This window comes from Gossypium raimondii, chromosome 2 (assembly GCF_025698545.1).
Source record: "Gossypium raimondii isolate GPD5lz chromosome 2, ASM2569854v1, whole genome shotgun sequence".
NCBI classification, from domain to species: domain Eukaryota; kingdom Viridiplantae; phylum Streptophyta; class Magnoliopsida; order Malvales; family Malvaceae; genus Gossypium; species Gossypium raimondii.
In genome coordinates, this window is record NC_068566.1 from 40,578,020 (window position 1) to 40,600,926 (window position 22,907).

The window sequence follows — 22,907 nt, forward strand, 5'->3', positions numbered from 1 at the left end:
TAGTTTGCTTGCCTTCATTCTGCCATTTTGGCTTGCAATTCGACAGGCTCACACTTTGCTTACTGTCTTTAACAGGCTTGCAACTATACAACACGCATTGAGCTTCCACATGTTGCTGAGCTTACACCTTTGACAGACTCACATCTTTGCATATTGTCTTCAACAGGTGTGGGTCTCATAAGTTTGAGCCGATGCTGTCTTCCCTACAAGCAGTCCTTAATGACTTGCTTGTGCTTTGACAACTTCTTTCTTTTTAATAGGCAGTGGAAGCAAAAACAAGCCTTCAAAGACTTGGGCTCATGATACCATTTGTTGAGGATGAGAAGGAGCAAAGGAAGAAAACACAAAGCACAGAACAATGAAGCAAGATGCAAAAAATATTTTTACTTGTTCAAAAATGTGCAGCAAGGGAGCTATGGCTGATAGCTCATTCAGCTCATTCATTCAACTAGAAAAACAACATATTTATAGTCAAATACATCACCAAATACTACCTACTACCACTAAGTACCTAGTAATTTGATAAACATTGCTTGTATACATAAACAAGCCACCTAAACTAGTCATTCAACACCTAATGCATCAAGTTGTCATCAACTTGTTCATTTTCAACTAGTTTAATCAACAAAGAAACTAAAGAGAAAACCTTCTCATTATAAAGAGTATATGTCTTCTGACATGTCATCAAGCTGCATGCACTTCAACCAAAACATGTAACAGCAGCATGGTTGGCCAATTTCCAACAGTTACCACTTTCCAAGGGGAAGACTACTATATTTGTGGTGGTGGATCGCTTGATCAAATATGGTTACTTCATTGCATTAAGTCATCCCTTTATTGCCGCTTCTATCGCCTTTGAGTTTTTGCAGCACATTTACAAGCTTCATGGGCCTCCTAAGTCGATCGTTTTCGATCGTGACAAGGTCTTCCTAAGTAACTTCTGGCAGGAACTGTTCAAACATTTGGGTACTCAATTGTGTCTTTCTACAGCCTATCACCCACAAACCGATGGGCAGGCTGAGGCTCTAAACAAATATTTGGAGGGCTATTTGCACTGTATGTTTGGTGAGAAACCCTCTGAGTGGGCTACTTGGCTTCCCTTGGCTGAATTGTGGTATAATACCACCTATCAGATTGCCATACATATGACTCCGTATGAGGCTTTCTTTGGATAGGAGCTACCCATCCATCTACCTTATCTTGTCGGGGTCTCTCGAGTTGCTGCGGTGGATAAATGCCTTTTGAACAGAGAGGGTATTCATGAGCTCCTTCATTTTCATTTAAAGCGCACACAAGATCAAATGAAATAGATTGCTGATCAGAAACGTTCCGACCATGAATTTGCTGTTGGTTACTTGGTATATGTGAAACTGTAGCCCTATCGCCAGCACTCGTTAAAACGTTTTAAGAATTAGAAGCTGAGTCCTCCCTATTTTGGACCATTTCCAATGGAAGCTCATGTTGGCACTGTTGCTTACAAGTTAACCTTACCTGTCACTGCTCGAATTCATTCTACCTTCCACGTCTCCCAACTCAAGAAACATGTTGGAACTGCGGTGACCTCGTCCCTTCTTCCAATCACTCATGCTGATGGTTCCCTCCTCAAGGAACCAGCTTGAATTTTGGATCGACGGATGATCAAAAGGGGTAATGTTGTTGCTACTGAAGTTCTTGTGGCATGGGTAGACACTTTTCACAAAGATTCGAGCTGGGAGGATTGGAATGATCTTCTCCGCCGTTATCCGCACTTTGGTCCTTGAGGACAAGGATCTTCTTCCGAGGGGGGATACTTGTTATGGATCGTTTTTGCTCCTGTTACTTACGTGGGTTGCATGGTTTTGCATGGCTGTTATGCTCATTATTCAATTTAATTTTTGTTTTAATTGTAATAACGAAACGCTACGTTAAGGGATGGGTTGGAATCGTTTAATGAAACGGCACATTCTGGTTTAGTTTGTTCGCACAAAACGCACCATTTTAAGTAACCGTTGCCAGGCTGTTAAGGGTTGTTATTCTCTCATTTAGTAGGTGGAGAACAAGGACGATGAGACAGTTACGAAATTGGAGAATTCACTATTCTTCTTCTTGTTCCCTTCTGAAATTTCTCTCTTCTCTTCTTAAATTTTCTTCTGGAAATTCGCAACACAAAACTTAAACCATAAAAAACCAAAGCATAAAAAAAAGAAGGAAAGAAAGAAGAAAATGCATTTTCCCTTTTAAAAGAAAATATTCACACATCTAAAACAGAGAAAAAATTAAAAAGAAAAGAAAGATTCAGCGTGAGATATATATAGTTCGAAGCAAGAGAAATTTTGAAATAAAAATATTGAAATGTATTAACTGACACAAAACTGAAACTGTTTACAATTCTCAATACAGAAAACAAACTTATATTGTATTCCTATATTTATATAAGTAAAGTATATCATGTAAAATATAGTTTCTATCTCTTACTGCACCCAATAAGCAACAATAAAAAAGGGGTTTACATTTAAGTAATCAACTCACATATCACAAACAAGCATTCTCTTTTCTTTCACAATACATGCACTTAACCCCCCCCCCCCCCCCAAAAAAAATAAAAAAGCAAAAGCAATCTGGAAGCAGCCTTCAAGCAATGTAGATATAGTATCTGCATTTATGCCAGTAAACATAAAATAATAATCAGGCACTTGTTGGATCTTATTTCATTGATGTAGGGCAGCAACAGCTACGAACTGCCACCAGGATTCATAGTCAAGGAAATGGGGAAAACTTGTATAATGGAAATATACCTAAACTTCATACCTAGGGTTCCTTTACCTTCGAAGAGCCACTCTTTAAGGGTGGGTTTTTTTTAAGTTACAACTATTAGAATATATGATTTAAGCACTAAATTGAATAATTAACTCAACAATTAATTCACCAGAATAAATTTGAATTGTAATTTGAACTTGGAATCTCACGTTTGGGAAGGCCTCTTCATTGCTACTAAGCCAGGGCCTCATTGGCTTTATAACACTACCCTGCCCTACAATAACATCAACTGAAGCAGATGGGGCACAGTTTTAAATTTGAAATCTAAGCATCAAATAGTTGACAATAGCAACAGCGCTAAAATATTATATTCCCTATCACGGTAGAAAGAGTTAATTGATTTATGTAAGATTCCATTCAAGTCATTGCTCATCCTAAAAGAATTGAACTCAAAACAAGACATAAAAACTAAGATCCTAAACCCTGATATAAATTTAAAATACCAAATAAACCCTAAATATATAAACTATTATAATGAAGCCCCGTAGATACTACAAGGTAACGAGTTAACCCTCAATTAGCTGCTTCGTATTCTACACCAAACCAATAGCAGTCCTCAGACAGCTAAGGGGCTGCTAATATTGTACCAGATAATTGAAAATATAACTAGAAACATATGAAAGCAATGAAACAAATATGTATGATGTTATCAAGGGGAAAAAGACCATGATATTACCTTCGATTGAACTGCCAGCTCAGATCCATAGAATGATATCAAAGATGACGCAGATGAAGCGATAACCAGAATAATGCAGTATGAAGGACAAAATAACTTCCATTTGTCAATATACCGACAAGATATTCAATCCACACTTCTCATATTCATAAGACCTATTTAACTGCAAAAGATGAGGAGGCTGCAGCTGCCTCTGCGATTAAGGAAATTGGCTGGCGAGCCTGCAGGCAAGCAGCTATATCAAAGGGATGCAACTCAGCACCATCAAAAATAAGGTTCACGCCAGGAAGGATAACTTCGTTGCTGTCAGTTTCATCAGAATCAACTTTTGTTGTGGTTGCTGAGGTGGAATCTTCAACAGGTCTTGTGGCAACTTCATATGCAGGGGCTAGGGCATATGCTCTGCAAATATCATTTAACAATATGAATAAAGAATGCACAACCAAAAACTAAAATGAGAATAAAATATTACAACAGAAAAAAAAGGCAAGTAGACTGATTTGGCAGACCTAAGAATGCTACCATCAAAGCTCAAAACTTCAGTCCGACAACGCTGGCGACTGGCAAGTTTTAATCTTTGACGCTCACTAGACATTCCAGAAATGGGAGAAGAAGGATCTAGCAGTGGGTTCCACTTCCCACTAGCATAGTTCATGAGTTTCTTTGATTGTTTTGTGTCCTTCGGATGATCCTTTTGCTGCTCCTTTTGGTACAAAAGTTTTGCCGCAAGACCTGTTGCCTGATACTCTGCACAAACCTCACGCAACATTCTACGTATGCTTTGCATTGAATCATGATGCTCAGTAAGTGAGTCTGATTGAAGTAACTCAGACGAGACAATCCTTTCACATATACTCTTGCATAACTTAGGGTTGAAAAGTGGCATCCCAAATTCAACAGTCAATGGAACCCATTCATATATCTCTTTATCCGGACCAAAATGATCCATATCTCTTTCTTTAAATAGTCTTAGCACTCGAATGTAACCGACTGTCCAGAACTGTATCTGGTCAGCCAAATTAGTTAATAGATCATTTAATTTTGAACGTTCCGCCACACATAGTCCTAGCTCATCCCTCACATGAGCAACTGAACCATCAGAATTCTTAAGGGGCAAGGGTATGTCAAGTGTAACAACTTTTCCAGAACCATCAAGATCATATCTGCTGAAGGGCTGCACTATAACAGCAGAATATTTGAGAAGAGAATTCAAACAGTGTAAAAGTACGCTTCCCTTAACTAAATTTCCTTCAAACTTTCCACCTAAGCCTCCAATTGTTGAATCATCCCAAGACCATACAAGGGCTTTCTCACAACCAGCTAATGGTGCAGGCAACAAGCGTAGACATTGTCCTTTCATCAGAACAACTGATACGGGTCCACTGGCCACCGTTGAATATAGCACCAATTTCATCCATGGTGTCATAGATGAGTGAGAGGGAGGACCAAAATGAATAGGACCTGTTCGTCCAGGAAGAACAGATGAATGTGGAAGAGGAATCATAGACACAATAATATCATAGTCACGAAGAAATAACCGATCTAAGGTTGCCTTTGGCAAAGCAGCCAAACTTTCACAGCGGAGGATATCCAATCTGTATTTCTTTTTCTTCCTGAAAGTTCCTTTTCCCATGTCAGTCACTTCCATCCGTATCATTTTCTCATCATTCTGGACATTCTGATCTGACTTGGAAACCTCACTCGAGGGCTTGCCATCTTCTGATATGGTAACAGATCTGTCATCACCAGCAGTTTCAGGTACAACAGAGTCATCCAGAACAGAATCTTCCTGTGATGATTCTAAATTATCGGTACCGTTAATGTTTACTTCAGTTTCATTAGCAGCAGATTGATCTGATACATCCATCAGTGAAGTGTCGACTATCATGGTAGACTCATCATAACCTGAAGCTGACACTCCCATTCTATCAGCCATTTTCACAAATCTATTATCAGTGGCAACACCACCTGATAGTAGACACTCCAGGACACAACGAAGACTAAATGCATGGTTAGCAAATTCCTGCAACTCCCCCTCAAATTTTGCTCCCTCCAATGTGCTCAAGTCTTTGCAAAGATCCGCGATGCTAGCATGGCCTAATTTCCCAGCTTCATATAGCGTCACAGCGTGAGATTTCAATCCTGCAAAAAACCCAGTAAGAGGGCATACAAATTACGTCAAAGAAGAGGAAACAGTAAGCATATTCAATCTAGAATGACTAAAAAACATAAAAGACAAATACTGTAACTTGTCTAATCATCATCACATAAAAACTAGAATAACAGGGATGTGTCCATTCCTCCCCCCTAATGCCATCACCATGGAATAACAGTTAGTTCCTCTTGGCCTAGCTTGGAGCACCTTCTCTACTCTAAATAGATGTTGGGTTATTTAAAAAAGGAAAACTAGCTTCAATAAACATCATCACAGGCAAACTAGAATTACTGGAATATGTCAATTCATCCCCCTTAATGCCAAGCCATGGATTAACAGTTAGTGCCTCCCGCCCTACCTTGGATTACCTTCTCTACTCTAGATGTTGGGCTGTTTTATTTTCAGTGCAAACTAGAATCACTGGAGTATGTCTAGTTCCTTCCCCCTAATGCTACCACTATGGAATAACAGTTAGTTTCTTTTGGCCTATCTTGGAGCACCTTCTCTACTCTAGATAGATGATGGGCCGTTTAAAACAAAAAATAAATAAATACAATAATCCTTCAATAAAGGTTAGAAAATTGAGTTTATTTAGAACATTCTTAGTCTGCATTTATGGTTAGGATGTCCAATAGAAAAATTATATCTGGGACTGGGACATATAAACTAGACATTCAAAAGAGTAAAGAGAAAAAGAAACTAACCTGGTGAAACAGAGCCCATCATAAGATAAGATGTTATATTAGCATCAACAACAAAAGCAACCCTAGTATCGCTAGAACGAGGCCCGTGGTTTTCTGTCCCCCAAACATCTCCTTGTTGAGCAGCCTCACCATCGGTGGACACATTTGCAGAGGTTGAACTACGGTGAGAAGTTTCTTCTTCATCTGCAAGGCTGACACCATGGGGAGGTACGCTTGTATTTTCTTGAAGCACAGACGAAGGATCAATTACTTTTGTAGCCCATCCCAAGCGACAAACAAAAGATGCAGCAGCCTGCAGTTGACTAAGATCCGCTTGTAAGGTTGATGCCAGTTCAGCAACAGTAGCATTCTCACTTGATACAACAAAAACTGCATAGAGCAACCTGACGAGTGCAGTTACTAGCATTAAAATTCCAAGTTACACTGCTAATAACGGACATTGAAAATATAACTTACTCCTCAATAGGATCCTCATAGGACTGCTCCTTGTTTGAAATGAATCCTTCTAGCTTAGAAACTGAATTAAAATAGTATTAATAACTTGATTTACAAACCCAAAAAGGACTCAAACAGAGGTGGTCAAGTACCTTATCATTCAATCACCAAATTCAGAACACATTTAAGCGACAGGAAGATCCATAAAAAATAAACACTAGAGAGCTTGCTATGTAAACAACTAACTAGACAGAGCATCTTAAAGAAAAAGAGATTAAAAATGAACACCGCTAATCCTGCAATAGTATGTGTCAAATAATCTATCTATTGACTCAGAATGGAAGTACATATGGAAATGAATTTTCAAGTGGTTAGGGTTTGCCAAGGGTGTCTCTTTCTTCTTCTTCCTTCTTTCTATTCCAATAGAATTTCTTTATTATCTCAAAAATACTTGCCATGGTAAGGATTAAGGAAGAAGGGGGAACAAGCACATGAGGACTGCTCTGCTTGTGCAATTTTTTTTTGGGGGGGGGGGGGGGGGAGTAGAATTTAACCTGAAAGTTAGGTAGGATATTCCTTTTCGATAAGGTCAATCAATAAAATAAGGCAGAGTACTGAGTATACTTCAGTTCTTCTGGCCCAAACAAACACGAAGAGATTTTAACATCAAATGAAAACTGTTGGGGAAAAAGGTGATAAACGGACTTGTCAGAGCAATCCTAAATTATAAAGACAAGGAGTAATGGCACTAAGTATATCTTCCTGAACCAAGTGCAGTTTCAAAGAAGAGAAGATTTTTTTTTTTTTTTTGGGGACAGGAAGAAGAGTCTCACAATTGATGTAAATAGTTTGTGATTGTAAAAGAAAAGCCAACTTCAATGGTCAGTCACCTACTCCATGCTTCAGAGAATATTAATTCAAAAGGAAAATACTCATGTATGTTACTAATGCTCATGCATAAATGATAAACTTTGAGAAATTAGCAGAAGAGTAAATCTATTTTTACTGGTTGCAGCAGAAAGCACGGGGAAATTTTGATTAGTTTAGTGAAGAGGTAAAGATCAATGAATTTAGAGTTTCTAGTTTATAAGAAAGTCTTAAAGCAAAAAGCTAACCTTTAAACCGGTCATCTGGATAGACAGGAACATCAAAATAGACCAACCCCCGTCGATAAAGACCTTTTACAATGTCAGGATCAAACAGGATAAATGCATTAGCTTCTTCTTTGCAGATTTTATCTATTGTTGCCATTTCTTCTTCTGAAAGTTTCTATACAAGAAACAAAGAACTGTGAGGATGCAAATTATACCAAGAAAAAGACAAGTAGAAGCATCTGAACAGGGTACAATATCGAGCTAATCTAATGACACTCTTTAGATAATAAGACAAAGGGTCGTCAGAAACCTTACCTTAAACTCTTCTAGAGTAAAGTTAACAAGACAAATTCCCCACCAAGGTTCAATTTGGAAGTCCACAGGTTGGGTAGGTAACAACTCTTTTGCAATCGACTTGTTGAGCTTCCACATAATTTTCTGGATAGCTCCAGAGAAGTAAACAATAGGTAAGATGATAACAAAGGTACTATACTGGATTTATAAGTATGATCAGTTTGCATAATGTGGAGGAAATGGTACCATCAAGAGTTTACAAGGTAAACATAAGCAACTTAAATTATTTTTTCTATTAGAATGGTTTCTCTCAACTTGACCAAAATAATGAAAAGTTAATCAAACGTAACTACAACCAAATATACAGGGGAATTATTGGAGCTTGAACAGTTTGCAGAACAACTCTATTTTTTACTTAATCAGGCAGCAGTTTACTGCTTAAGATAATGTTATTATTGCCTCAGTTGCTTTCAAGTAAAGAGTAATGAAAGAGGTTCAAGTTCTATTCTCTAATCTAGTTTTGCTTTAAACACAAAGTTAATGAAACAATGCAGCCCAAAAAAATTTATTTGCAAATCTGCCTACAAAAAGAAGAATAAAGAATGACTCATGTTACAACTGCCAATTATCAAAGCTTTATGATGAGAATTAATCATTGTATCCGTGCATGCAATTTGACTTGGATCACTTATGCATGCATATGATAAAGGAGCAAGGAAAAGCAGAAACAATCACAATGGTGCTCACTGGAACACTGTTAAACACATTAATTTGTAAGAAAAAAAATCTGATCAAGTACCTTAGACCGGCATTTGTTCATGATATCAATAAATTCATTTCTTCCTATTCCAGTAAGTCTCAAGGCATCAGCAGCACTGAAATTTGGTATACTGTCATAAGGTTGCTCTGTCAACAATAAGAAATGCCTGCCGATGGTCAGTACCTATCTAAATATGAAGCAAACATCGATCCATAAAGTAGTAACCATTGCTGAAAGGTCAATGCTGCACAAAATTGGCCCAAATGCACACATATTTGTATACAAAACAAAATGTAAACACTCAATACTATAGGATTGGTCAACCAATCAAATAAAACTTCAAAAAGAACAAATCAAACATATTATAAATAGTAAATCGATACACTAAAAATCAAGGTTGACATATTAGACACGAATTTAAATATATAATTTAATTTAAAAAGAAACCTATAGACAGATTGCATAAATCAACACTGCAAACTGCCATATATTAATATTTTTCTTCTTTGAGATTACAAGGAATCTTTCAAGAGCTGTCAAAAACATGTGGTCAAATGAATAGCCACTATCATTCTTAATTAGGTGCTACTTTCTACAAGGATAAAAATTGGAGGCAAAGAGAAGAGAAGAGACAACTACATATGTAATTTATTTAAATCATCTCTAGCTGATCAATTCTTCAAGCAATCGTTTCATCATGAGTAGCGTTTTGTCCAGCAATTAATTCATGTCCAGATTTTAAGTTGCTACTGTTTCATCAGTAATCAGTGCATGGCTTTAAGTTTCAACTTTCAACCACCCAAGAAATCTGTACTAAACAGTTGACGCTATCTATAAATTTCCAGTCACCTAGTAAATAAAGCTCAATTACACAACAATATAGGATAGTTTTACAGTTGCATCATCTTGTCTCTTGCCCCCTTAGCACCCTAGAGATCAGTCTTTTTGCACATAATAAACTTCTATGCCAATAAAAATAGACCCATCCTTACATAAACTATAAGAATATAGGAATTTAGGAATTATCACTTCAATAATGGGATTCAATAATTTCATGATAAGCTTATTATGAAATGAAATCTTTGAAAACCAAACTTTTTTTTGTCCATTATCAATGATACACCACATAAAAAGGAGGTTGTGGGAGAAAACCAAAAAGGAGGGAGCAATTACCATTTTTCATAACCTCAAATATCATATCACAGTAATATCGGAAAGGAGAGACCCTCATGACACGGCAAACATACTCCGCAAGGTGGTAAGGGAATAACTACAATTAGAAATTCAAAAAGTGAGCCGCAAAGAACCACTAGAAATGTATCAGGGGGAAATTCTGAACCACAGAGTCATGCAACATCTTGTACAAACTGCAATTTAGGGAAATAGTTTTTATTACGTATTCAAGCAGTCAAGCAATGAAACCCATTCGGCATGACAAGAAATGTAGCTAGTATTGCTCTAATGCACTAAAAGGCAGTTTCTTGCTACGATTGTGATGCAGGAGCATCTAAATTAGTTTAATTATTTACTTATATTTGTATTATATTAAATATTTAATGAGCTATGTGAATGGGTTAAGACTCTATGTGATTAGGATAGGACTCTTAGTGTTTAAATAGTCTGCTAGAAGGTTAATAGGATTGTTAGAGTTTTAGTATAAATAGGCTGTAAAATATTTGCAGCCATATTATTATTCTTATTATTTTCTTCGAATTAATAGAAAAAACTGAGGTTTTCTATAACCCTAAGTTTTCTAGAGTTCCATCTTATTTCCTATTTGTTTCATTTATTTACTGCAGTTTTCTCCCCTAAACCACATCAGATAGTTTTGCTTCTACTTCAAAAGGGTAATTTTATTCGAGATTGAAACCAAGAGTTGAAAAACGTATTCCTTTATCATTGAGAAACAAGAATAACTGACCATATGAAAAAAAATTCCAAAAACATAACGAATAAATCATACAAAGTGAAATAAAAAAGTTTGAAAAACATTCTTTAGCACGAACCGCTAGATTCCTTCGCAAGTAACGCATCATGTCCTCATAATATTCGCCTTCTTTACATACTTTGCGAGCAAAAGAAGTGTTCCATTGGAGCCTTTTCTTGATACAATGCTCAATGATCCTAAATGGAGTTATGAAAAGAAAAAAATTGGGTATGATCCAGCAATAGAAAACTAATCCCAAAAGCACATAAATAAATGAGCATTTAAAGACTAATCAGGATAAATAAGAATGCACTTCAGCTCAACCTGGGGCTAAAACTAAAAATGTTTTTTAGAACTGACCAAAAACCATTACGTGCAAGCTTAACAAAGAAAATGAAGTGATATTTGCAAAATAGCAAGTGAAAACTGAGAAAACAGCAATGTATTAAGATTCTGTAGAGGTACTTCATGTCAGCATCCCAAACCAATTTAATTTTATTTAAAGAAATACCAGAAAGCATCCAAATTACAGATGAATATTACAAAACAAGTTCTTTACTAACATGGTAACACCTTTATGCTCGGAAGATCTATAAAAGCAATTAACCAAACCATAGATGCACAAGTTCTAATCTGCGCGAGTTGCAATTATGTTTTTCTTGCAATGTATATAGAAGAGCAATGCCTGCTCAAATTTCTACTTAGCTTCACTGAACTATTTCACAGAAGCCCCCGTTACTTAACCCATTTAAGCATATCCATATATTAAGCATAAAATAAGTATTTCCTCTTCAAAGTAACCGTTAAAATCTGCTCTGTTTGTCAAATTGATCCTAAACCGTCCTCTAAAACAAGACAATGAACTTCTTCAAAGTTAAAAACCAAATGATCCTAAAAACTGCAGTTTTAAAAAATTAAATAAAATAAAACAAAAAGTGAGCATCAGAATCCAAACTAACTTTCTGTGCCATTCTTCTTTAGAATTAAGATTGGCTTGAAGCCGTTTAGGCAAATTCTCCCACGGACTTTCTTCCTTGATCGCTTTCAAAAACAACTGTTCCTCGACCGTAGACGGAATGTGTTGCATTTTTATAGATCACTCGATCACCTCCCCCTCTGCACATAGATAAATCAATCAAGCTAGCGTAATGGCATAGATAAATCAATCAAGCTAGCGTAATGGTAAATGCCTAAATGGTTAGCAAAATAAATTTCGCAGGACAAAATGAGCATTAGCGTGGATCGAACCTGAAAGAGAGAGAATAAAAGGGAGCTGTGGTCACGGTGGCGATGGCGGATCCAGCTAGGGTTTTGATAATTCGCGGTAAAAGGAGATCTAAAATCTAAACAATTGAAAATTCAGAAATGCAAAAATGTTGGAATTTGCTGCTACTACTGTGGCCCCTTTGCGTGTAAATGTCCAAAACTGGAAGTTGGAAAAATAAATAGTCAAATTAAATAAGCATTTCACCGATAAAGGCCATTTTTAGGGCAAAATACCAAAAAAACCCTATTTTTTTAAAAATTTACTTAAATGGGTTCGGTATTTTATTATTTACTGGAATGGGTCATTTTTTCCGAAATCGTATCCACGTCAGCGCGATGTCAGGGGACGTGTCAGCAAATCGCGTCCACGTCAGAGCGCTTTGCTTACGTGGACACAAATCGCTCCTACGAGGACTCGATTTGCTGACACATCGCGCTGACGTGGATGCGATTTCGGGGAAAATGACCCATTCTGGTAAATAATAAAATACCGGGCCCATTTCGGTAAATTTTTAAAAAATAGGGCTTTTTTGGTATTTTGCCCCAATATGTATTACTGTAATATGTAACTCAAATTATGTATTGTAGTTAATATTCATAATATTGTAGCTCAAATTGTCAATCCGTCTATACTATTGTACTAATAATATATATTAATGTAATATTGAAGATTTAATTGATTAAAAAATAAATGCAACAAGTACAAAAAGATTCAAAATTATTACCAACAAGATTTGAACCAAGGTACTAAGAAAAAGAGCAAGCATCTTAACCAATTAAACTAAACTAATTAATTGACATATTATAAAATATTGTTATTATCTTAATTATATTACTTACGTTCTAACGATTTATCGGACCTATTCCATACACGTGTTAAATCGAAAAATAATACAACAATTACGTAAAAAAATCCGTGTTTACTTCAAATAAATAAGGAAAATAATGATTTGAATGTTTCAAAATTCAATTTTAAACCGAAAAAATCAAAATTTATAGATAAAAAAGGATTTTTTTACGAAAACTGCGGCAAACCGCCTTCGGCAGTTTTTCAGCGCGTAGATCTCGAAAAGTTATTCGAAATAAAAAAAATCGTCTCAATTAGACAACCGAGCCAAAAGTTATGGCCTTTCAAAGTTTTCCAAGCTAAAAAGCATAAACGGTCAATTTTTTGACCGGTGGGTACTGTTCACGTGCGGCGCAAATCGCGTCCACGTAAACGCGATTTGCTTCCACGTAAGTAATCGCGCTAACGTGGACGCGATTTGCTGACACGTCCCCTGACATCGCGCTGACGTGGACGCAATTTCGGGGAAAATGACCCATTCCGGTAAATAATAAAATATCGGGCCAATTTTGGTACATTTTAAAAAAATAAGGCTTTTATGTGTAATTTGCCCCATTTTTATTTTATTTACAGAAATGGGTCACTTTTTTTCATTATTTATTGGAATGAGTCAAAAACACCAAAACGCGTCCACGTAAAAATATTTTAGGGGGAAATTCCAGCAAAACGCGTCCTTGAGGGAGCGATTTTGCCATGTCAGCACAAAACACGTTGACGTGGACGTGCTTTGTTGACGTGGCAAAATCGCTCCCTCAGGGACGCATTTTAGCCAGTGTTTTTGACCCCCAACGGTCATTTAAAATTTTGACCGTTGGGGTCTAACGGTCAAAAATATATATATAAAAACCCCTCCTATTTTTTTCACAAACATTTCTTCCAAATTTCTCAAAAAAGCTCTCAAATTTCTACCTAAATTTCTCAAAGCTCTCTTTAATTAATTATTTCTTTTTTTTTCTAAATTAGTATTATTTTTTTATAATTTCAAAAATATTTGATCAATTCCTCTCAATCATAAACATATCTCCGTCGAACAAATGAAAATGGTAAGGGTTAGTTTCAATTTTTGAATATTATTTAATATTTTTTTCATTTATATAATTTAAATTAATTTTTATTTTATAATTTTTTATAACAGCCTGTATATCGGGTGTTACAATGTTATATTCGTAATATGTCTGGTCCTCCATCATCGTTGAGAGAAAATTACTTGAGAGAAGCGGGGTTTTGGCCTGTGGCCAATATAGGCCGGGGGTGCAAGTTGGACCCAAAACTCATCAGCGCGTTCAAAAAGAGGTGGAGACCCGAGATGCACACATTTCATCTTCCATGTGGAGAGTGTACATCACTTTAGAGGACGTGCAGTTACAATTGGGATTGCCGGTGGATGAGTCCGTACTCACCGGGTCTGTTCAATTTGCTGATTGAGAAGCCATATGCTACGATCTTTTGGGTGTGATTCCAGATAATATTTACGGAGGTCGGATCGAGATGGGCTGGTTACGAGACACAGCCAAGGAATGATTCGATTGAAGTAGAAAGAATACGATATGCTCGGGCATACATCCTTAAGATCATTGGAGGTTATCTGATGCCGGACTTGTCACGAAACCTCATACATCTAAGGTGGTTGCTGAAACTCGTTGATTTTAGAGCAGCTGGCGAACTTAGTTGGGGGTCTGCCATGTTGGCAACATTGTACCAGGAGATGTGCGGGGCGACAAAACCAAATAAAGCTAAAATCGGAGGTTGTCTATCACTATTACAATCATGAGCTCAGTTTCGCTTTCTATTTTTACGTCATCGAGTGAACCACCCATATACATTATCAGTCATAACGAGGTAAAATTTATATTAGATTTTACAATTATTACATAGATTTAAAATATAATTTTATGCTAAAAATTTATTTAATTAGGTGGAACCATTTGGCGAGTTATGTTGGAATACCTACTGCTCTTGAAGATATACAACTTCTATTAGACTAACAGTCGGATTACATGCCATGGTTTAGGATCCATGGCAAGCCATATTTGCTCTCGAAAAAATAGAGGTGTCAGCAAATTCGTGTCGAAAGGGAACAACGGGGCCCTTTAAATCTAAGGAGAAGGAATGACGGAACCGGCCCATCAACAGCGGCCACACAATCACCAGGCCTAACACCTCAAGCGATAACACCCACACTACATCCCCTTCAGATTATGTCAGGTGCGTATCCTAGTCATTATATGTATTCTAACCTTTATATGTTTCCTTTTCCCATTTCTATGCCAAGTTGGAATGCATGGCCCGGTGCATCTCCTTTCCCGATGACTCCGACTCAACCGATGATATATAGGTCTTCATCACAGGAGGGATCTCACCAGGCACCGTCGAGGAGCTCATCTCATTTCCAATCCTCATCACCTTATGAGATTCAAACACCTCCGCCGTGGGTGATGCAAACACCTCTGCATTCTTTATTCTATCAAGGTGGGTCATCCTCCTAACACCCACAACCAGAACAACCACAATCCCCGCCGAAAGCTGAACCAAGAAGGAATCCAGCGCGTAACCGTCGACCACCCCCATGTGGCACTAATTCTGATAGGCACATACATTAATTTTTTTAATATATTTGTACAAACTATTTTTATATTGTTTCATTTAATAAAATAAAAGTTTTTTGAATATTTTAGTAGTAAATTATTTTTATATTTTGTCCTATTTAATAAAATAGAAGTTCTTTTGAATAAGGCAATAGAAATAATGCAACATAGTTTCATTTAAGCAATTATCAACTATTTCGATTTGGACATGTTTGAATTGTATGACCTAGGTTCCTACACCATCCGCACAACTTCTATTGGTTCGTTCTTTCTCGGATATTCATATTATCACGTATTCTACTCGAGTAAGGTCGACATTTTGGTTTGCGACATAATTCTCTATCCGGTAACAACTTAAACGGAGCAAGAAATACAGACGGCCACTTACGTTCATCTAGGACCGGTGGGAATACGTGTCTCCACACATTTTACATGTATTTAATTTTGTACACTTCGTCGACATAGCTCATGGGATCTAAACGGAGATTCTGACAAGATGCAATTGCATTAGCACATGGATAACAAAGTACGTCAAACGTCCCATAGTCGCAAGTCCTATTTCTCAGGTGTACACGATATTGCCCGCCGGTAATACCTTGGTTCGATCTGTCGAAATCTGTCACAGGAAATCATAGGTTGTCGCGATCGAGACACATTATGTGTATGGTGTTGGCCCGCACCTTCTCCTTGTCAATTTCTTACAATACCTTCCGGCACCATACATAGCCTCCCTGCATTTGGCCTTTATAACTCGCTGCTCACTTTGGAAATAGTGCTGCCAAATAGAAATATGTCTCTCGCACAACCGATGTTATCAGCAAATGACACTTTCCTTTTAGAACAAAATTTATGCATTTAGCCAGGTTTGAGGTCATTATGATCATATCGTAAGCCGTTGTCGTATGCTTGTGTCCACTGATCAAAAGGTATGTTACAGAGGTAGTCTGCGCCTTGATCATTAACTGACCGCAAAATCGCCAACATCTCATGAAAACGATCCTTATTGATCTCGTACCCTGTCAATATAAGTTGATAGTGAAAATTACATACCACTCTTCCATTCAGAATAAATTGATTATTACAAACAAAATTATATTAATAGAGATTAAATACCCATGTTGGTCACTTGTCGTCATTCAGTGGTAGACCGATATTGCCCATAGTTATTGGACGTAACGTGCCTTAGACAATACCGATAGTGTGTGCGATCCCATAGGCTTCTCTATTGCTCAATTACGGCTAGTATTCTAGTGCCCCGATCCGATATAACGCAAATATCAGGTTGAAGGAAAACATGCCTCATTAACCTAGAAAGAAAGAAATCTCAGTTAAATCTATGTTTTGGTTAAAAACCAGTCGCGTTGTATTCTCTGATAAAAAAAATAACGCCGTTCTCAGTGTCACGGACCTCACCGTTATAGTAAATAACAGCACTAATACGTTCACTCATCTTTAATTTCTATTTTGCTTAGCCTCTCTAATTTTTCTTGTTGTAACTTATGCAACATGATAATGAAATTTGACTCATTTATAGCCTAAGGCCAAGCAGGAACTACTATAGAAAAATAGCATCCATGTGGGAGCTTTTTTCAGTAATTTTTCTGACAGTGCATCCTGCTTGAAGCATTTTTTACACTATTTTTCAGAACTGTCTTCTCAAAATTATTTTTTCAAGAACTACTATAGAAAAAGAGCACCCACATGGGAGCTTTTGTCAATAATTTTGTTGACAGTGCATCCTGCTTGAAATGTTTTTAACATTATCTTTTCAGAACCGTCTTCTTAAAATTAATTTTTCTGAAACTACTGTAGAAAAAAAAAACAAAGTCCTTCTTGTCAATATAATTTTTTCTAAACCCTTAATCTAAATCCTTTTACAAAAACCCTAAAAGCTAAATACAAAAATTATTTTAAAAAAACTAAACCCTAATTTAATTAATTTAATTAATTTAATTAAAACCCTTAAAACCTAATTTAATTATTTAAAAAAAACTCTAAACCCTGATTTTTAAAAAAAATTTAAACTCTAAATAAATAAACCCTAAATTATTTTAACAAAACACTAATACTACAACCTTAAAACCCTAAACCCACAAACCCTAGGCACTAAACATGCAAATAGCCCTAACCCTAGAAAAACACGGGATAAAATGCACCCCTGAGGGAGCGATTTTGCCACGTCAGCAAAGCACATCCACGTCAGCACGTTTTGTGCTGACATGGCAAAATCGCTCTCTCTCTCAAAGACATGTTTTGCTGGAATTTTCCCCTAAAATGCTCCTACGTGGATATGTTTTGGTGTTTTCGGCCTATTCCGGTAAATAATGAAAAAAATGACCCATTTCTGTAAATAAAGTTAGAAATGGACATTTATTGGTAAAATGGTCCAAATAAATAGAATAGGAAACGAATGGTAAATTTTTACATAAGGTCCTTGTACTATGTTTTCCTTTTATAGATTTATTCTCTTTTCTTTATTTTTTTTCTTTTGGTACATCTCTTTTCTTTATTACAATTTGGTATTTTAATCCTTTTGCTTTTTGAAATTTGCATTCCTAAGTCAACATCTTTTTGCTAATTCAATCAAATAAGTTAATATATTTTTTAAATATTGTAATGTATATATACCTTGGTATTTTTGTATAGTTAGGCAATATCTTACTGAGGGGCGAAGCCAGAACAATTTTTTAGGGGAGTCGAATGAAATTTTAATTTTTTATAGTTTATATCTTTATAATTTTTAAAGGATTAAATCGAATTTTTATAATTTTAAGGGAGGCCAAAGTGCCATTTTACCTTTACTAATTTAACATTTAAAAAAAATAGAGAGCCTAAATGGCAATTTTTCATTTTAGGGGGGTCGAGGCCCATGCCAGCCCCCTAGAATCGCCTCTAATCTTACTCTATCATTATATTTATTTCTATTGTGCATGTAGGGATTGTCAACGATGTTGTTAAAGGTAACAAAGGAGGTTAAAGCGAAAGGCACATTTGTCAGCCAAAACAAACCAAGGATGAATCACCTCTTTTTTTGCAAATGATAGTATCATGTTCATCTACGATAAAAGGTATGAGGCTGAAGCGATAAGCACTTGTTGGAAGCTTTTGAAAGGAGCTCAGGCCAAAAAGTAAACTTGGACAAGTCTTTGCTCCACTTTCGTCCTAATACAAAGATTAAGGCAAATAAGCATTTTGAGTAACATTTTAGACGTTTGAGTGGTGAAAGAATCGGGCCTTACTTGGGACTCTCATTGGTGGTTGGTAAGAGCAAGAAGAATGTTTTCAAAATTATCATGGATAAAATGCAAATCCAAGGCCAAGACTAATCTAAGTAGCTCCTATAAAAAGGGGGAAAGAGATTTTTAAAAATCTATCATTCAAGATCTTTCACTTATACCTAAAGTACCTTTTATGTTGTTTAATTGCATTATTGATGACATCGTTGGTGCTATTCGTAGATATCGGTGGTCCAACAATGGCAGAGACATGGGTTGGGCAATGTTAGCTTGGGAAATGATCCATCAACTGAGGAGATGGAAGGATTGGGCTTTTATGGTGTTAAGTTGTTTAACTTGGCTCTTTTGGGCAATCAAATTTGGAGATTGCTACATCATAAGGACACTTTCTAATTTAAAGTTCTTTCGGTTAAGTACTTCCCATCAAGCAATTTTTTTTAAAGAAATTGATAAACCTTCTTAAGTTTGGAAATGTCTTATGGCTGCTCTTAAAGATTTGTCTTCAAGTTTCTATAGGTGCATTGGCAATGGGAAATGAGATAGAGTTTGGATGGACAAATGAGGTGGGGGGGGAGCTTGATGAAAAAAGTTGGATTATAAGGGCATCCTTCCCAATGATGTGGTGGCAAATAACCTTACGAGAGACAATTCCCTTTTTGGGATGAAGACTTGTTTAGGCACCTTTTCTCCAAGGAAGATGCAAAAAGAATTATGGTAATTCTCATATGTGCCAATAGAGGGAAAATGTTTTTATTTGGAGTCACGTCCCTAATGATTGTGACACCCCACATCCGATCCAATCGTCAGATCTAAATACAAGATGTCACATTACGTTGCCGAAGTAATTCTGATTAACACAATGATTTTCACAAATTTATCAAGTAATTATCATCCACGTCAAATCAATCATCATTCATATTCATAAATAAGCATTATATATATTAAATGACCATATTTTCCAAGTCTCAAGGTTATACGAGGTCTAAACTGGAATCAAAATTTGAATTTAAACTCAATCTAATAAAATTGTACAGTATGTATTGATACATGGGGCTCATGCCTCGAGACATGCTTCGCCTATTTTGACTATTTACATTGGTGTTTGGATGTTTTGAGACAAATAGGTTCTTATCTCGAGACATGGAGCAGGACAAAACTATTTTAATTTCAAAGTTCACTTGTCTCTAGATATATAGCCATTGTCTCAAGACCTAGCAATGTATATATCGAGACCCCAAATATAAAAAAGTACGAAATGATCATTTTATTCTTGATGTCTCGAGACACAATTATCTATTTACCTAAAATGCACATTTTATGACAATCCATGAGTTCCAAATGCAAATTTAACCTAGGCCAACATAGTATCACATTAACATATATCATTTTAACATGTAAAAATACATCTAAACCATTCACAAAAATGGCATCAAGTGCATCTAATAGTCGTGCAAGTAGGAAATAATAAAGCAAGTTAAACCATGCAATTGGCTATCATAATCATATCTCTAAGTTGAGCTTTAAGACACCTTAAAATTCATCAATTACCAAAACATGTAAAAGATATCAGAAGGCCCCAAATTGACATTAAATCCTATGATTGAACTTAGATACATGACATTAACTATTTATAGTTAAAAGACTACAAAGTGATCGGAGCTGAGTTGCCAAACCTTGTATCCTTCATGAGTCCTTTACTTTTAACAAAATTTAATCTAAATTTACGCACAAAAACAAACAAATCTATACCCTGAGAATGAAATACTCAAATTCAATAATTAAACAAGTGTATAACATTATAATTTTCACATGTCAAGAATTGAAATACATATATCATGTCATTTGATATCACAACATCCATTATTTTCATATCAATACATTCTTAGATCATAGCACCCTCAGGTTATTTTGGGCCTATACTTTCACAAGTTTCCACATATTCAAGTATATAACAGCCACTCATTCTTGCATATATTTTCCAATTTCACAAATATTTCATTACGTGGTGCACTTTCAGGGAATACACATCTCTTCTCATTTTCCATATTCAAATTCCATTTTCACACATATATATCATAATCACTTGTCATTATATATTCCAATTATATATGTACAATTTCAATCACTATCTCATTTTCATTTCTTTACTTTGTTTGGCACCTATTAACGAACGGTAAACAATCCAACGAATATTCTTATTTATATGTGAATATAAGTCCACGATCCTCTTCTTTCTTTATTTATCTATTTTACTAAACTAAGAATTTGACAACAATCAAGATCAACAATCAAGATAGAAATCTTTCTAACCTTCAAGGATGCCAATCTCTTCTTTCTTTTCTTGGAGAAGGAAAGGATGAGGATGATTTTTTTATAATTAAATTAATTTAATTAATTAATTAAATCTCAATCTAAAGGCCACCATTTATCAACAACCAAGATTCATCAAGATCACTTGACATACTTAATAGTTAAATTATTATTTAGCCCTTGGTTCAATTCTCATTTGAACCCTATTTTAATTTAATTCAATTTCAATTACTTTTAACCATTATACAATTTAGTTTCTATAATATTTTCTTTAATTAATTAATTAAATTATCTTATAAATGTCATACTAATTTTCATAATTAACTCATAATTTTTCGATTTAATATTCGGATTATGTTGATTTAAGGAAATTCAACCTCAAATCAAATTTTTCGGCACCGACGAAAATTGGGTCGTTACAAATCTCTTAGTCTTTAGAAAATTTCGTATTTAAAATTTCCCAAAAAAAAAAGAATATGAGATTGTATTATTTTCCTAGGCCATTTGGGAGTCAAACATACGACTTGTACCTATTATAGTATTAGATGTCAATTTTTAACTAATGAATTCTATTACGGACTAATCAATCAATCACTCTATTTATATTCAACCATTCTCTCACCTTTGTGAGTTTCAAGTATCCCAGATTGAATTCAAAATGCATATACATAAACCAATCATTATCCATTTCCAATTCCAGATCAACCGTATCACGAGAACATATTAGAACCATTATTATTTCTTTCATTCCTTCGAGATTTCTCAAAACATAAGGAACAATCTCATATATATATATACATACATACATACAAGTACATAGTACTTCAGTTAACACCTCATTCAACTTTTGAGTTTAAATTCTAATTAAACAAAATTTTTCGAGAGTTTCTACTACTACTTACTCAAGTCTCAAAGGTGAATGAGTCATAATACTAGGCTCATATTTTCTACATATTATCTATTCAAAAGCATATTCACTATACTTAACTTTGAAATGGTCCTACTTTTTATAAGCGATGTATTCCTCTCAATTTCCTTTACCAATCCAAGAATTTAACATAACTCAATAAAGTTCATTTCAAGTTATCATGTATAATCCATGTAAGCATCATAATAAAATCTTTATGCACATATTAGTCACATACCCTTTATATTCATAATTCTAGTCATGAGCATATATACCTTTATCAACAGATTACCACTAATGGGGTTTAAATATATCAACATAACAATGTCATTAGAATCATTTAAACTCTTTATACTTACTTACTCTTTTATGCTTATTTTCAAAAAACAAAAACATTAACTCATGACTCTGTCTATCAAATATTGTTTCATAGCTATTGTAACACCCCTAATCCGTCTCCATCACCAGATTAAGGTTACGGAGCATTATCGAACAATCGAAACAACATTTAACATCATAACATTAAATAAATTAATCTCATTAAAAACCTATCAAACATATGCATTTGGTCCCTAAATTGAGCCTTCGATGCCTTAAAAATAACTTAGAAGCAATTCAGGACTAATTTGAAACAAAACAGAAGATTTGGGAAAAGTTGCAAAATTTGAAAATAGGGGTCACACAACCATGTGGTCAGGCCATGTAAAAATGAAACAAAGGGACTCACGACTGTGTCCAAGCCTGTATCTCCACCCGTGTAACTCACTAAGTTGGATCACACGGCCGTGTCGCAGGTCGTGTACCAGACCTTGTAACTCTCTAACTTGCGACACACTGCCGTGTGATAGGCCGTGTAGTTCACTAACTTAATACACTAAAAATTTACAAATGACACACGGCCATATGACAGCCCAT

General features: G+C 35.6%; 1 protein-coding gene across 5 annotated transcripts; it reads right to left on the reverse strand.

The window, feature by feature from the left end:
* Nucleotides 1-2,310: 2,310 nt before the first annotated feature.
* Nucleotides 2,311-12,259, reverse strand: LOC105788780 (uncharacterized). Of its 5 annotated transcripts, none has more exons than XM_052627519.1 (13): nucleotides 12,090-12,259; nucleotides 11,801-11,957; nucleotides 10,921-11,038; nucleotides 10,088-10,184; nucleotides 8,954-9,060; nucleotides 8,176-8,298; nucleotides 7,882-8,035; nucleotides 6,788-6,848; nucleotides 6,332-6,714; nucleotides 3,982-5,614; nucleotides 3,473-3,874; nucleotides 2,946-3,010; nucleotides 2,311-2,632 (listed from the first exon to the last, which is right to left on the reverse strand). In XM_052627519.1, the coding sequence occupies exons 2-11, from the start codon at nucleotides 11,926-11,928 to the stop codon at nucleotides 3,628-3,630; spliced, it is 3,051 nt and encodes a 1,016-aa protein (XP_052483479.1). In that variant the 5' UTR covers nucleotides 11,929-11,957; nucleotides 12,090-12,259; the 3' UTR covers nucleotides 2,311-2,632; nucleotides 2,946-3,010; nucleotides 3,473-3,627. The 5 variants fall into 5 exon arrangements, with proteins under 5 accessions (XP_052483479.1, XP_052483480.1, XP_052483477.1 ...); XM_052627520.1 differs by having other exon boundaries at nucleotides 2,946-3,025; XM_052627517.1 differs by lacking the exon at nucleotides 2,946-3,010.
* Nucleotides 12,260-22,907: the final 10,648 nt, after the last annotated feature.

Excerpts from the sequence above, each read along its gene's own strand:
- LOC105788780 (XM_052627517.1), bottom strand. The coding sequence starts at position 11,928 with ATGCAACACATTCCGTCTACGGTCGAGGAACAGTTGTTTTTGAAAGCG. Across the intron at positions 11,039-11,800 it reads AAAGAAGAATGGCACAGAAA|GATCATTGAGCATTGTATCA; the intron begins GTTAGTTTGGAT and ends AACTCCATTTAG. Across the intron at positions 5,615-6,331 it reads GATGGGCTCTGTTTCACCAG|GATTGAAATCTCACGCTGTG; the intron begins GTTAGTTTCTTT and ends GGTTTTTTGCAG.